The sequence below is a fragment of the Canis lupus genome, chromosome 31, assembly GCF_011100685.1.
Source record: "Canis lupus familiaris isolate Mischka breed German Shepherd chromosome 31, alternate assembly UU_Cfam_GSD_1.0, whole genome shotgun sequence".
Taxonomy (NCBI): Eukaryota; Metazoa; Chordata; class Mammalia; order Carnivora; family Canidae; genus Canis; species Canis lupus.
Genome location: NC_049252.1, coordinates 29711560 through 29727720, shown reverse-complemented (window position 1 = coordinate 29727720; position 16161 = coordinate 29711560). Strand labels below are relative to the sequence as shown.

The 16161-nt window shown below is 42.3% G+C and overlaps 1 protein-coding gene across 5 annotated transcripts in view; it reads right to left on the bottom strand.

Annotated features, from left to right (window-relative positions):
* Positions 1 to 16161, bottom strand: part of CLIC6 (chloride intracellular channel 6) — a 100152-nt gene that overhangs the window by 47539 nt on the left and 36452 nt on the right. For 2 of the 5 annotated variants that reach the window (XM_038581426.1, XM_038581425.1), the window contains exons 4-5: positions 15471 to 15598; positions 15199 to 15363 (exon numbers count right to left, since the gene is read on the bottom strand). The exons of the other annotated variants lie outside the window; for them this stretch is intronic. In XM_038581426.1, the coding sequence (XP_038437354.1) occupies positions 15199 to 15306 (108 nt within the window). In that variant the 5' untranslated portion in view covers positions 15307 to 15363; positions 15471 to 15598. The remainder of the gene's footprint in view (positions 1 to 15198; positions 15364 to 15470; positions 15599 to 16161) is intronic. 5 annotated transcript variants of the gene reach the window in all.

The window sequence follows — 16161 nt, the reverse complement described above, 5'->3', positions numbered from 1 at the left end:
ATTTCAGAATGTATACATGTATTGTGGTCCTGTGACCCACTGAAGGGCTCTAGGTTTATTTGCTCTACTTGGAAACATCGAGATTAGCTCCATCTCTAAGTTTCTTCTTAATAACAAACCAACTGTCTCCAATGCTCTGTTTCCACAAAGAACCAAATTCAAGGCACATATATGTATGTGGGTAACAATGTTCCGTGAACCTTAATTCAAACGAAGATTACAGAAATGTTTTGGTTATAGGAAGGCTGGCATCTCTAAAAAAAAACCCTCCTTTTGAACAAGCCAAGACATGATTAACTCATGAATGCAAACACTACAGTTGACTGACTGGCTGAAAGCTAGCCCCAGGTAGTGTCCTTGTAGAAAAACATTAATAAAGTCTATCCCGTCCTAGCAACTGATCCTGCGTATCCACAAAGCGGTTTTATTCTATAGGATTAGGATTTATTTTTGCATACTGCCTGGATTCATTTCCCCACGTTGACATTGGCTTTCAAAATAACATCATGCCATCTGTAGACTGTCGACTCTTTCACATTTTAATAATAGTTTTAATAAACAATCATTAAATGTTTACGTCACATAATTCGGCAAATTTATTTTCTAGAATTAAACAAATGCATTATTTTTAAATGAATACCGGCTCAAAGCTAAAAATAGAGACGACAGAGAATAACAGAGCTCTTGACAATTTTTCTGTAATCTCATTACTCATAATAAACACTTTTTTCATTTTTGAGAGAGAGAGAGACTGTTCTAGACACTGGGCTTAGAGCAATATATAAAACTGAGAAGTTCCCCTCCCTTGCAGGGCTTTAGGATGGAGCAAAAAAGAAATAAGTAGGCAATTAAGCCAGTCACCCTTGCATAATGTTAAGCTTTATCTAGACTTACACTCTTATACTCATGTGCGTGCACACACACATACACATACTGAAAACCTTAACTCCTTTCACTCACACCCCTCATCCAACCTACCAATAAATCCTATTATCGCTGCTTTCTAAAACATATCCAGAATCCAACCTCTTCTCTCTACCCCCTCTTACTACCCCACTGGACCAAGCCACCATTACCTCCAGTCAGGTCCCCTGGTTTTCCCTTGCATTTCCAGTCTGTTCTCCACCCCATAGCCAGATGGCCCCCTCTTTGAAATCACAAGTCCACCAGGCCACTTTTATGCTTGAATCCTTTCCTTTTTTGAAAAAAAAATTTTAATTTATTTTTTAAGATTTTGTTTCTAAGAAATCTCTACACCCAGCATGGGGCTCAAACTCACAACCCTGAGATCAAGAGTCACATGCTCTACCCACTGAGCCAGCCAGGCATCCCTATGCTTAAAGCCTTTCAAAGGCTTCCTGTCTCACACCAAGAAAAAGTCAACTCCTTGTGTATCAAGTATGCATCCTATAAAATCAGGCACCCTAATCTCTTTCTGGCCTCAGTTGGCTTCTTACACGTCAGCCTTTCTCTGTTGCCAGAATTTGCTGATCATTCGTCTGCCTGGATGCTTGCCCTACGTCTTTGTAGCTCACCCCTTAACTTGTTGAGATTTTTCATAAGCTATTTTCTCTAAGCACCCTATTTTATTTTATTATCTTATTTTTGTGGTGATAACATTTAGGGTCCACCCTCTTAGCAATATACAATCTGATAGTGTTAACTACGGTGACATAGGGGTACATTAGGTCTCCGGGACGTATTCATCTTGCATCACTGGAGCTTCGTGCCCTTGACCAACATCTTCCTATTTTCCCCTTCCCCTGCAGCCTTTGGTGACCACCATTCTACTCTCTGTTTATATGAGTTTGACTATTAAGATTCCACATATAAGCGGGATCATGCGGTGTTTGCCTTTCTGCCTCTGGCTTATTTCACTTAGAAGGCCCTGTGGGTTTGTCCACGTCGTCACAAATGGCAGGTTTCCTTTCTTTTTAAAGACTGAATGATATTCCATTGTGTGTACACACCACGTTTTCTTTATCCATTCATCCATCCAAGGATATTGACGTTGTTTCCATCGCTTAACTATTGTGAGTAGTGCCGCAGTGATCATGGATAATCTATTTTAAAGCTCAATTCCTACTCCCTGTCAGCCTTTTCAGTCTTACTTTTCCCATAGCAGTTATCTCCATATGACATATCATGTATTTTGCTTATTTAATATCTGTGTCCTCCATCCCACCCCACCAGGACGTGGTGCCATGCAGCCAGGGGATTCTTTTTGTCACTGCCTGGAACAGGACTGGGCACATTGTAGAAGCTTAATAAATACTGAATAAGCGAATTACACGTAGGCTTACAAATATATATGTATCAACTCGAACGGGTTTTCAAAAATACTTGCCTAGTTGGTTTTATACTTCAGGGGACAAGTGAATGTCACAAGACACACTGTTCACAGGAATTCTTATCTACTGACTTTGGTGAATACTTCAGCAGATACTTTTAATTATTAGCAAAGGCCAAGTCAGTTCATACACAGAAACGCAAAAGGAAATACCAAATAAACAGAATCGTGAAGGTCGAGGTGAAGTTGCTTAGAGGTTTGCACATCGTTACCTCGGCAGCCAGCACCAGATTAGCTATTTAAATACCAAGGGGGGGTTAGACAGAGGTGACAGATTCAAGGCTGGGGGGCAAGAGGCAAAAGTACTGGTAATTAAGTAGCTTTTAGTAATTACAGCGCTTTCCTACCATAGATTATGAGCATTCGTGCAGCAGGATAACACAGGGATTAACGAGGAAAAACTCAAGGGCTTGTAACAGAACAACTTAAAGATTTGTTGTTTTGCTGTTTTTCCAGAACGAATGGACTCATTTCCATAGAGATCTCCTCTTTCTCTAGCAGGTGTCTGTTCCTTTGAGAAAGACCCTTGGGATTTCAATGTATGTATAACATTGAGATCACAGGATGCATTATGACTGAATGGAAGTCCCCTTGCACTGATTTCCCTTCAAACAGCAGCTCCGCCTCCCTTAAGATAGACCCCAAACCTGCCTTGATGTCTCTGGCTTTACCCAGTTAATTGTAAAGGTATATTTCAGTTAAAAGAAGACTATGGGGATGCCTGGGTGGCTCAGTGGTTGAGTGTCTGCCTTTAGCTCAGGGAGTGATCCTGGAGTTCCAGGATTGAGTCCCACATCGGTCTCCTACAAGGAGTCTGCTTCTCCTTCTGCCTGTGTCTCTCATGAATAAATATATAAATCTTTAAAAAGAAAAAAAAAAAAAGAAGACTATGGCTGGAGTGCCACGGAGGAGCATGGACTCTTGATGTCAGGATTGTGAGTTAAAGCCCCACATTGGGTGTAGAGATTACTTTAAAAAGTAAAATCTTAAAAGAAGGAGGAGGAGGAGAAGAAAAAGAAGAAGAAGAAGGAGGAGGAGGAGGAGGAAGAGGAGGAGGAAGAGGAGGAGGAGGAGGAGGAGGAGAAACTGTCTAAACCAGAAGGCAGGGTTTGAGGCACAGATACACCATCTTACAAGTCAATAAGGACATTACACAAATCAACATGAATAATGCCATGGTGGGTTCTCAGATCAAACTGTTGCCTGATTTAAATCCCACTTTATCTTGTGTTAACTGTGGGATCCTGACTAAGTTTTTTATCTAGAACAGAAGACATTGTAATAGGACCATGGCCATTGTAAGTCAGAGAATGTACAGATCATACGCAGCACAGCACTTGTTGACATTGTGACCTCATTGTTAGTATTGTCCCGGAGGATACATCTTGACAGAACAGTGTATTAAAGTGTTGGAAAAGCATGACACTTCATCCTACTTAGCCCATGACAGTCCTGGGTTATCCTGTTGACTCAGGAGCATAACCATAAAAGCACCCCCTGCATCCCACTCACAAATATGCCTTAGTTTGTACAATGAATCATATGGTCACCCTACCATGAACTCACCTAGCTAGTGAAAATTTTTTTCTGTTTTCCTTCCACATGATCTTGCACTGTTCTCAAAACAAACTGGTTATGGAACAAATACCTGCTGGATGAGAGAAGAGATTTTTGACAAAGATGGGGAGAGAGGGGGAAAAGAGGAGGGGAAAGGGAAGAGGAGAAGTCGCCAAAATTATATTACAAACCACTTGCTGAAAGCCCCTCTGGAAAGGCAGCCTACAGTCTGGAAGGCAAAGACAAAGTCATGTTGCAGGGCTCATGGTCAGTAGAGGGAGAAGGATAGGGGTGGAAGGTGTGGACACCCATGCCAAGCAGGCTCCTGGGCCCCCCAGTTCCAGCCTCCTATTCTCACATCACCTTCACTCTGACCCCAGGAAGAGCAGTAACAATCCTACTGCGGATAAAAACAATACCAAAACTAAATACTGAAAGCCAATTCTTTTTGTTTTTTTTTTTTTGAAAGCCAGGTTTAAACCTTCAACTTCTATCTATAAAGTTTTTTTGAAGCATTTTGGTATTTTTCTCAAACTGTTCAGTCTTTTGTATTTCCTCTGTATATGTTGTAGAAACTCACTTTTCTTTTAACTCTAAATTCCCAAGTTTTTTCTCTCCTCCCTCTAGTCCTCCAGAGTCCTGAAATCCTTAGCAATAGATTGATGGAGGTGTATGTGAACACTGAGCTTCAAATCGGGGCAGTTATGTCTCTCGTGGGACATCTGGTAATGTCTGAACACACTTTTTGGTTGTATGACTGAACACTGCCACTGGCATCTAGTGAGTAGAGGCCAGGTGTGCTACTACACTTCCTCCCATGCACAGGATAGTCCCTCTCACCCCGGAGAATTAACCAGCCCTTAATGTCAATTGTTGGGTGAGAGGCAGTCTAGCCTCCCTCCAGCCCCCTGATTACAGGTATTTCCATAGAAAATGCCTTAATCTCATATATTGACAGTTCTAGGGGCATGGGGTAGTAGAGGAGGGCATGTTGTGTTGTGTCTGGGGGTTGTCACTCCTCAAAACTTCTCCTCACAGATTACTAATGAATCTTGATGAGAAGCTCTTTAAAATGATAGATTATGAGATTTGAATCTAGAAGTCTAGGCTCAGCTCCTAATTCTGCTGCTAACTGGCTGTATTATATTGGGCAAGCCACTTCTTGGTGACAAACCTACTGCCCTGGGTTTCTCTGAGCATTGAAAAAGAAAATGTCTACAGCGTTTTGTAAACCTGGATGTTTCTGTACAATCACCAAGTGATATTGATTTGCTTTCAGGTGGTGATCCAATTGACTGGTCCTATTGTTTTTCACTGTCTAGATATTGGAATGGACCTCTTCTATAACACAGGACATTTATCTAAAATATTAATCCCTTGATACTTGTCAAAATGCCAGCTTTCATGGCCCTGGGCATTCATTGACACGTAAGGGCTTAGAAAATTCAATTTTCTAAACTTCTATTCCTTACAGGAAACACTGGGGGAAAAAGTTATCTGCCAGAATGAAAAAAGATGGAGCTAAAAAGAAAAGATGATACTAGAGCATGCCTTGTTCCTACACATCCGGAAAATACCCCTCATCTGTGGGAAGCCAGATAAGCTCTGAGTGGCTAGGAGAAGCCTCAGCTGGCCAGATTTGAGACTTTCAAATCTTTTGTTTTTATCATTTCACCTAAATATAGGTTCATGAAAAAGTGAGCACCACATCACAAAATTCAGTCACCATCTCTATGTAATATAGTCATGGGACTGTCCTTTAGAAAAACCATTTCTATTCTACGCACAGCATTGAGAAGACCTACCTATACATCCATCATCCAATGCATCCATCCATCACCCTTCTATTCATCCATCATCCTTCCACCCATCCATCTATCCATCCATCCATCTCCTTCCATTCATCCATCTATCATCCTTCCATCCATCCATCCATCCATCCATCCATCCATCCATCATCCACCACACTACAAACTTTTTCTGAGGACTTTTTTTTGTGACACAGACTCAGCTAGTGTTGGAGAAATAAACACAAATGGAACAAGGGTCCCACCCTACTATGGAAAAACCTTACTGAACTTGTTCATTGCTGATGTTTCAAGCCATGCTTCATCAGTAACTTTGATTATGCATTTGTTTATTTTGAAGATGTTTAACCACAGTCTATAAACTCAAATATGCCAAGGCCCTGTTTTGTAAAAATATTTTTGCTGCTCATATTTTGAAACACACTTCTTTAAAACATGGAGCCAATTGTTTGAAATGTATTTTTGTTCATGTATTTAGCACACTTAGAATGAAATCATTTAGCTCATGACTTTTACACCCCCCAAATCTTACTGACATTTGAGCTTTCCTCTTTAATTTGGTTGAGTTTAATTTGATTGGACCAGAAGGAGATAAAGGCTTTGAAGGATGGTCTACCAGGGTCTCAGCTCTGTTGGCACATTCCCACTGGAGGTGCATATGTGTGATCAAGAAAGTGGTGAACTCAGTGACCTGGGGGAGTTCCTTTCACTTCATGAGACATCACCCTGAATGAGGCTCTCAAATCAGATGATTGTGGGGTTCCTTCAGCACTCCAATTCTATAACCTATGATCTCACATCTCATATATTTGGAAATCACTAATCAGAGCGGAACAAAGCTCAGAATCAGGAAGTAAGCAGAAAAGGTGTCCCTGAGCCAAAAACAATATAACTGAGTTTGCCTCCTAAAGTGTGAGTGTTTTTCCCCAAGGATGAGCAACTGAGCTCTCATACCAAGCCCATGACTCTATCCTAAATTCAATCTAACCTATTTTCTGGTGTCTTGATCCAGAACACATCAGAAACAGAACAAAAGGAAGGCTGAAACAGTCCTCTTCATGAAGACAAAATACTTAAATGAAAAGCAAAAGAATGCTTACAGTTTTAAGTTTCAGCTAGCCATGAGCTTGGCTTCCTTATTTCAAATGAACCAAGAAAATGACTTTTTAATTGAAAAACAGAAAGGAGGAACCCAAGGAACATGGGAGGGAAGAGGGAAAGAGGGAGAGGAGGAGGGAGAGAGAGAAGAAGGGAGGAAAGAAAGGAAGGAAGACCCTTATATGCGTGGCACATAGTACAGAATAATGAACCAAAATCTCAAAAGCAGGCTTGTGGTTGTGTGTACTGGGTGGAAAAAAAAAACAATGTGGATGTTTGGTTATATTTTATTATATTTATTTATTAAACGGAATATATTTTATTATATTTATTTATTACTGGCATAATCGGGACAAAATCCCATATGTAAATATTTCGGGTACAGTGATTTTATATAAATAAATTATATACAACTACTTAGCATATATTATAATTATCCTTCTAGAATGTAAAGCATTATAGTACCAATTAGAAATTTTTTTTTGTTTTTTTTGTTTTTTTTTTTTTTACCAATTAGAAATTTAACTAGAAATTTACATGACACAGTAAATTCTGCCCTTTATACTTCCTTTATGGCAACCTAAATTAGGTTTAAAATTCTTCCATAATTCTATTGCAGGTATGGTTACTGGAAGCAAAATCAAAGACCTTAAAAATTGTTCTGTCCATTTCCCTCTTATAAAGAGAATATTATGCATTCTTCCACTATTTGGAGCATTTTTATACACTTTTATACATTTTTTTAAACCATTTAATTATCTCAAAACCCCCGGGAGGTGGTCACTGTCCTGGAGTAGAAATAGAGGATGCCACCCACTGAAACAACATGGAATTGAACTGGATTAAATTATGAGTTGTAGATTTGACTCTTTCACATGATTTTTTTCTGAACTATTTCCCCTGAGGATGACTTGATCACTTTCAGGCCTTGTATAAAAGTAACAATCATAATAACCATCCCTGATGGTCATAAAATAAGATTGTTGTGCCCCACTTTTTTCCCAGCTTTATTGAGATATAATTGAAGCACCACATTGTGTGAGATTTAAGACGTACATGATGATTTGACACACATATATATTGCGACACGATCACCACAATAAGGTTACTTAACACCTCATGTAATTACCATTTTTTGGTGTGATGATCGACGTTTCAGATCTGCCCTCTTAGCAACTTTTAAGTACACTTCAAGGATATTTTCAAGTATATTTCAGTACAGTTAACTGTAGTCACCTGGCTGTACATTAGCTGCACAGAACTTACTGATCCAACCACTGGAAATTTGTACCCTTGGATCAGTATCTCCCCATTTCCTCACCCCCAGCCCCAAGAGAGCACCAGTGTATTCTCTGTTCCTGTGAGTTCAGGTTTTGCAGATTCTACATAGAAGTGAGGTTGCGCTCTGCTTTTATGTAGAACTCTATTTGGGGGCCTTGCCTCCCTCGTGTGCAGGTGGCTGGCTTTGGGCCACAGCCTCCATCCTGCAGGCTCACCAGGAAGACTGCTGCCCAAATCCCACTCCTATCCCTGCCAGCCTTGCGAACACTGCTGCTAGGCTTTGTTCTCTTTTCTCTTGTTTATTTATTTTCCCTTAAAAATGGGGCCTATTAGTGCCCCAGAATCTGAGGTCCTCCCTGTTCCTTGGCTTATAAACAATTGCTCCACCAGAAGCAGTGATGAGAGGCACAAGTACCTTCCTCAGACCCTGTACAGTAGCCCTAAAATGATAAAATATTCTGGAAAGATCCCAGTGCCAAAGGTGTTCTTGGCAGAGGAATTTGAAAAACACCAAGTGACATGGAGATCTCCATGGCACCTGGAACTCTTAACATGTCCAAAAACAGCAGGTGGGGTTCTGGAGAGCACTGTCAATAGGTGTATAGTCCTGACTTCCTTCTTACTAGGACTTGGGGCAAGTTGCTTGGGGCAAGTTAGCCTATGTGCTTTCCTCTTCCATGGTATGGGTCCTCCTACTAGGGATGTTATGAGTCAATGTGTACAAAGTATCACCGATCCTCATTATTTGAGGATTTAAACACGTGGTGAAACTTTTTTTTTCTTTATTTGTATACATTTGCAACCCCATTTGTACTTGTGAATATTTATAACCCAAAAATCAAGTTAGTCCAACAATTCACCAGCCCTTTTTCTACTGAGACAGGGATAGCAATTTTCTCACCAAGAAAAAAAAAAAAAAGAAATACATCCTTATCATCCATCTGGAAGATTCCCTCTGGAAGGCTCCTGACTACATTTGTAAATGGAAACCAGCTTTTTTTCAAAACTCCATTTCATATTTAAGTCTCTGATTTCACAGATGACATTCATGGCATTTATTAACATACAGGATTGTCTTTAAACAAAATTTTAGAATAAGTCCAGGGCAGACCAGCCCTTTCTTCTCCCTCTTTCACTTGCACTTGGCTTCTGGGTGTCTTTGGACAAGTTGCCCAGCCTTACAACTGGGAAGTGACCCCTGCCCTGCTCTCACAAATTACAAGGTTATTTGGGGCCAAACAAGAAGTCTGTGTGAACAAAATTCGGGTAAGTCATCTGCATCAGACTAGTAGTGCTCACAGGCAATGGCGTCCAACCCCAGCTGTGCCTCACAATGACAGGGGTGCCGAGGGAGTGTGCCAGAATGAAAGGTCCCCTGGCTCTGTCTCCAGAAATGATTTATCCAATGGGTCAGACTGGAGGCCCTGATGTCTGTTCTGTTCGTTGTCTCACGTTCTTTTGGGTTTGGGAAGACCGCCCTGGGATCACACATCTACACCTTTGTGTGAACTTGGGTCAATGAGCTACCACTCCAAGGAACATTTACACTTCAGGTCCCTACCTCTATTTGGGAAATAAAAGCTTCGCTCTCATGAAGATGTTAAGGCACCCAAGAGCAAGTGACATTTTCAGGTAGACAATCTGACAGTTCCCTGAAGTTAACCCACCTGGGACCTTCAATGAAAGAATAAAAGGAAGGTATATTTTGGCCATCTGGGTGTTTATAGTGAAGAAATAAATAAGGAACCTGGTACGTGTGAAAGCATTTTTGGACACGTGGCAGTCAGAGAAGGAGGAAATTCTGGATTATTTGGAAGAGTGAGAAAAGGGATGAACTGCTAGATTTCAAAGCAACCCTATTTGGAGAAGACTTTGCATTTTTTGGATGTAATTATTCTTCCTTATAAATCTAAGTGGTTTACAAGGCATTACTGGTCTGCATGTCTCTGGTGCACTTATGTGCATTACACCTGAAAAAATCCAGTTGGGTGAGTGCAGGAGCATTCGATACACACAAAACTTGAAAGCTGTTTTATAAGCTTGTCTTTAAACCAGGAAGTTGAATTTTCCCAGAATCACACTGGCTCATGTTTCAACAGAAACTCCAAGCTCACAAAATACGGGTTCCGGGTGTATTTCTCTACCCCTCGCTAACCGATTCTTCCCTTTTTTTTTTCTTTTGCTTTAAGTGTGTGTGCCCTGCTATAAATTCAGGTGGCAGTTCTCCTAGGTTGAAATGAAGAGATGTTTCACCTCTCCGAGGACTTTGGAGGCTTTGTTCAAGTTTTCTTTCATGGGATTTGAAGGCATAATTGTTGCACTGCTGTAAGCTGAGCACTTTCTGAAGTCACAGAAGCAGCTCACGACCAGGCACCTGCCTGAAATAGGCAGCATATGCACTCAACAACAGCTGGGAGCCAGCGGAGAGACAGACCTGGGCCCTGTCTCTGTGAATATGGAAGTCAGAAAAAAAATAAAATTGATCAGCTCTCCTCTTTTTAGGGTTGTAGCAACCACATGAGCTGGATGTTCTGATTACAACAAGGCACCATAATCGAAGTCCCTAAAGGGCACATGGACAGAATTTGGGAGGTTGCTGGGGGGGGGGGGGGGCGGGGAATCATATTTTTATATGCACAAAACTCAAATTTGCCAATTCCTTCCGTGGTGAATGTAAGGAAGAAACTATTGCAATAATTATAGCTGTGGCTTTATCCCCAACACAAATCAGAGACATTTTTGTAACTCATTCCAGACGTGAGATATTTTAAAGTGTCATTTCCATTTCTCACTACTTCGAAATTTCAGTAGTTATCAGACCTGCCTCTGGAGTTCATGTAATGGGTTCATAAAGAAATGCCTGTATTGCTCCTTCATTTCTTCTTAATCACACATTTCTTCTTGCTGCCTGCTCATTCCATTTCAGTATAATTGGCTTCCTTTGAGATCCTATGCGTTTTTATCTTAGGCATTGAAAGCATTCAAAGAGAGCTCACCAGGCTAGCAAAGGGATCCATCGCTCACAGAAAAGGTCAAGAACCCTTGAACTAGAATTTCTCGGTGGTATTTTAAGTAAGCCACATATGTGTATTTTAAGAGGGGTACCAGTTACACAGGTATAGTTATTTGTCAAAATTATACCGTTAATGAAAACCATCTAAATGTGTTTGCACCAAGACATGGATAGACAAACTGTGCTCTATCCGTACAAAGGAAATACCCCTCAGTAATCAAAAGGTCCAGCTATTGATACGTACAACAACATAGATGAATCTCAAATGCATTATGAAAAATGGAGGAAAAAAAAGAAAAAGAAAAATGGAAGAAGCTAGACTCAAAAACTACGTAACATATCATTCCATTTATATGGTATTATTTCTAAGCCAAAACCATACAGAAAGAAAACAAATCAGTGGTTGACCAAGGGCAGGGAGTGGGGGCATTGCTGGCACGGGCACAAGGGGATTTCTGGAGATGGATGGAATTTTTGTATTGTGATGTATGTAAATTTACCTTAAAATGCTATGATTATGACCTGACCCATGTTAGTTGCCTCAATATCCCCTGTGTTCCAGCTCTCCCTGAAGATGCAAGTGGGTGGCAGCCCCATCCTGAGCATGAAGGGCAGACCAGACCTCTCCCGTTCCTTCCTCTGTGGCTGGCTTCTCTGGTCCCCTAGGACACCCAAGTTCCCATGTCCACCTGCTGCGTCTCCTCCCTTCCTCATTTCCGCCTCTTTTCCATTGTTTTCCAAACACACCACCCCACAGAAGGTAGTTGACATAGTTAGGACATAATTTATAGCCCAAACTTGTACACTGGTAAAAATGAAGGCAATTATGCTTGGGCTACAGGTGTAAACCACAAGATTGACCCAGCAAATGAGGACCCGCAGCTTCATGACACGAGAGAGACGGTTTACTTAAGAATCGGGGCTAATGGTGAGCACTGGGTCAGGGAGTTGGTTACATCAGACCCACATGGGACCAAAAAAAAAAAAAAAAAAGCAAAAAAATTGACATACTGATTCTTAAGAGCTTTAGATCATTCCTGGCTCCAGAAGGAGTCACTGGGTACACCTGCTCCGTCTAGCATGGCTCCTCTACTCTCTCCACCTTGTCCTGAATTCTCCCCCTAAACTTACTCACACTCATCCCAAAAAGGCCCAGCAACAGGCTTCTGCTAGTCAGTTCTCCCTCCTGATATCTGCTCATGAGCTCCAAAACAGAGGCAATCACACTCGTGAAACCATCTCGTTTCAACCTTTGAGACTTCTATGAGGTACCTGGAATTACTATCCCCATTTTAAAGATGAGCAGGTTGAGATTCAGAGGTGTCAACTATCTCTGGCAACTGGCAGAGCCAAGAGTCCAAGCCAGGCCCCTCAGACAGTGCCGGGGACGTGCAAACTCCTACACCTGGCCGCAGTCAGGCTTGCCTCGCCCAAGGACACCTCGTGCCAATGTCAGGCACATGTTTGCTGTGTGCCTGCCTACCCACCTGCTAGATTTAATTGTTTAAACAACCAAATTAACTCAGCAGCTGACAAATAACCTGGTTATTTCCATGGCATTCAAACTCCAGGAGCTTAAATAATCAGTAAAGGTCGGTGCGAGCTTATGAACACAGATTCAGGAATCAAGACAACATTCCTGTTCTTGGCTTCTCGAGTCATGATAACCTTGTTTTGAAGTTCAAAGTCATTTCCCTTCTAGACTTTGAAACTCAGGCTTGACCCCACACCAGGTTGTTTCTCTATGCCTCCAAATCTGTGAATACAAATTGAAAACATGGATGGAAAATTTGGGTGGTTTTCATTTTCTACCCAGTGGGCGTAGATTGGAGAGTTAGAAAGGCCTCCAAAGCAGGCTTAAATTTTTCCATTTTATCCAAATGCTTGAGAATAAGAAGAAACCTTCATGGGTGTATGTAACTGGCAGCCCCCTCTTTTCTAGTGGAGGTGTTGACCAGCCAGAAAGTAGGAACATGAAGTGAACTTTTCCCGTGGAAACGATGTGGTAAGTGGAGAACGAATGTCCAGAGAAGTTTCCTCATGTGAGTCCTGAGAGAGAGAGCCAAAGAAGGGAGGAAGAGGGAAGCAAGGTCCTTTCCTAGACCAGAATTAATCTACCACAAATTCTCATAAAAATAAGTGAGTTTCTAGAATCTTTCCGTGTTTTCTGCACTCTCCTCCAAGGTCCTAACATTATTCTTGGGAGGTCCAGGCTCTCCGTTTTCTCTTACACCACCATGAGGACTCCCTGCCCATTCTCTCTTTCTCTCTTCATCCTAATCACCTTCCATACCCCTCAAACCTGAACTCTTATCCTTTCGTTGTTGTTAAGTTCTGGTAAGCATTGGGAAGCACTAATAGCAAACTCATATGATGCTGGCTGAATGCCAAGCACTGTTTTAAGTACATAACATACATTAAATCGTGTGATTCTTACGATGATCTTCCAGGTAAATACTATTACTACCACTTCACACTAAAGATGAAGAGACTGGCACAGAGAGGGTAAGTAATTTGCCCAAGGTCATCCAGTTGCAAAGCAGCAGAGCCCAGCAACATACCACCACCCAGACAGCTTGGCTCCAGAGTCTGGGAACTTAACTCTACGAACTTAACCCTTCCTAGTATTTGGGAAGCATGGGCTTAGTGCCAGTGTACAGCATGTATCTATATTTAGGCCCGAGATATGCCTTGAGACCTACTGGTGTGTCAGTCACTATGCTAGGGCTGGGGACACAGGGGTGGCAAGGCCACATAGCCCATGCCCAAATGGAGCCACACTCCTGGAAGGCCTCAGACAAATTAGCCAAGCAATTACAACATAGAGGAAATAAATGTTTCTATTAGGACCATGCAGGAGGGGCACCCAACCCTGACGTGGTACTGGCCAGGTGTGGAGTGAAGCTCCATCAGGTCTAGGGTCCACCTGAAAAATGAATAGAAATTTAGCTGGTGGTCAAAAAAAGGTAGGAGATAGCATTCTGGGCAGAGGAGTGAGTGTGGGGAAACTCAGAGCAAGAAAAAACACCCTCAGTGAGGATGGAGCTGAGCCTGGACGAGCTAAGACCAGTCAGGTGAAGGGCAGAGAGCCCTGCAGAGGCAGGCAAGGATCAGGCCTTGAAGGGCCCTGTAAGCCCCATCAGAAAGTCTGGGCTTTATCCAAGGAGCATTGCAGCATCCCAAAGGGTGGCCCACTGGGGACAAAATGAACAGATGTGCCTCTAGGGATCGCACTTGCAGGAAGGGGCTGGAAGGATGTGGCCACAGTCCAGGATAGGGCCCGCTCTCTGCAGATCTTCCTGATAAGTGGAAAGCTCCAACCTGGGAGTCTGGCCCTGTAACAATCGCTCTGGACTCAACATCAAGGGGGGACGGAATGGGGGGTATCTGAAAAGGGCTCATCCAACTGTAGGGCTGTGACTTTCTACCACCAGTTCCCCACAGGGGTAATTTTGTCCCCCAGAAGACATTTGGCAAAATATGGAGGCATTTTTGGTTGTCAGAGTTTGGGGGAGTATACTGGATAGAGACTGGGGATGTGTGCTATGAGGCACAGCACAGCCCCTGCACAAGGAATGATCCAGCCCAAAATGCCAACCGCGGGATGGCCCCAGACAGAGACAATAGCAATACACAGTTACAAGGGGAGTGGGTGAGGGTGGGAGTGAGGCACCTCTGCGAATACCTCTTTAGAATGGCTTTGACTTTGGGATCCTGTACATTCAATGTACTATATTAAAATCTTAAGATTATTTTGCCAGTACAAAACTAATTTTTTTTAAAAAGAGGTCAGCAATTCAGATTTCCAAATTTCTGTCCCTTCTGAACTTTATTTGTAAACCTCGGATCTTTCTAATGAACTATCTTCTTAATAAATCAGTGGCATCTTTACCACAACACCATACTGGCTGGGATCCCCTTCCTGTGAAATTTTCACAGCGGATGTGCACCCTATTTCTTTAGAAAGGCTCAACTTCCCCTTTAATCTCATCTGAAACCAGCAGTGATCTGGTTTCAGTGAACCTTGTTTTGCTCCAGGACTCACCTGGGCAATGCATTTATTCTACAGGGAAGCTTTTGAATGAACTCACCACCTGATCCCTCCCTGGTATCCATAGGCTCTGAGAGGTCAGAATCCTGTTTTCTTCCACTGTGGCCACTATCCCTTCAGAAGTCTTTTTGAAGGCCGGCTGGCTCATTAGGAGGGAGGATCATATATCCAAGGCGTGTGAGCCCTCCTTTCAGGACATGTTCACCTGTAAAGGGGTTTTTGGCAGGTGACCAGTTTCCAGGAATTTTCTACCTAGATCATGGGGCCCAAACTCCCCAGTCCCGGGGTCAGCCCATGGAATTTATGACGCACCTTGCTGTATCAGGCAACCTGGCATGACTCCACTGTGCCCAGATAAATGGAATCAAAACCTTCCCCCTGTTTCCACGGGCCAGCTCTCTTGGGAGGCGAGGTGAGGCAAAGAGGATCCATAATCCTGGCTGGATTTGTGGGAGTAAGCAAAGAGGGGAATCAGTGCAGAAGGAAATTCCCTCCTGTGCAGGAGGGAGCTTCCCTCTCTATAGGACTTGAGTGACATGTAATGTCATCAAGGGACACTCTAGCTCCAGAAGTCTTCCTCCTGGTGACAGCATGAATTTTTTTCATTGAAATAATTTCAAAGCACAATCATTTTACTGATGTTGAAGCTGCCAGTCATTAACAATGGAAATACAGCATGAAGTCACCTTTGCAAGTGCCTAATACTTAAATAGCCAAATTGGCTTGTTTTCATGCATAGAAGAAAGATTGTTTTACAGACACATTGAACAAACCTTATGATGGGAACCAAAATTTTAGTCTGTCATCATGTTTTTCTCATGAGTGGGTGTGAGTTTATAGAAAAATGTATGTTGGCCTCTGCCCATGGGTCCCAGCACAGAGCTACTGAAACCCTTGGAAACCACTAAGTGATAAGGGCCCTAGCATTTATTGTTCTAAATTTGGTCTTTGACCTAGTTCTTGACACAGGACTCCTGAAATACTTGTAATTTCCTGGGTGATC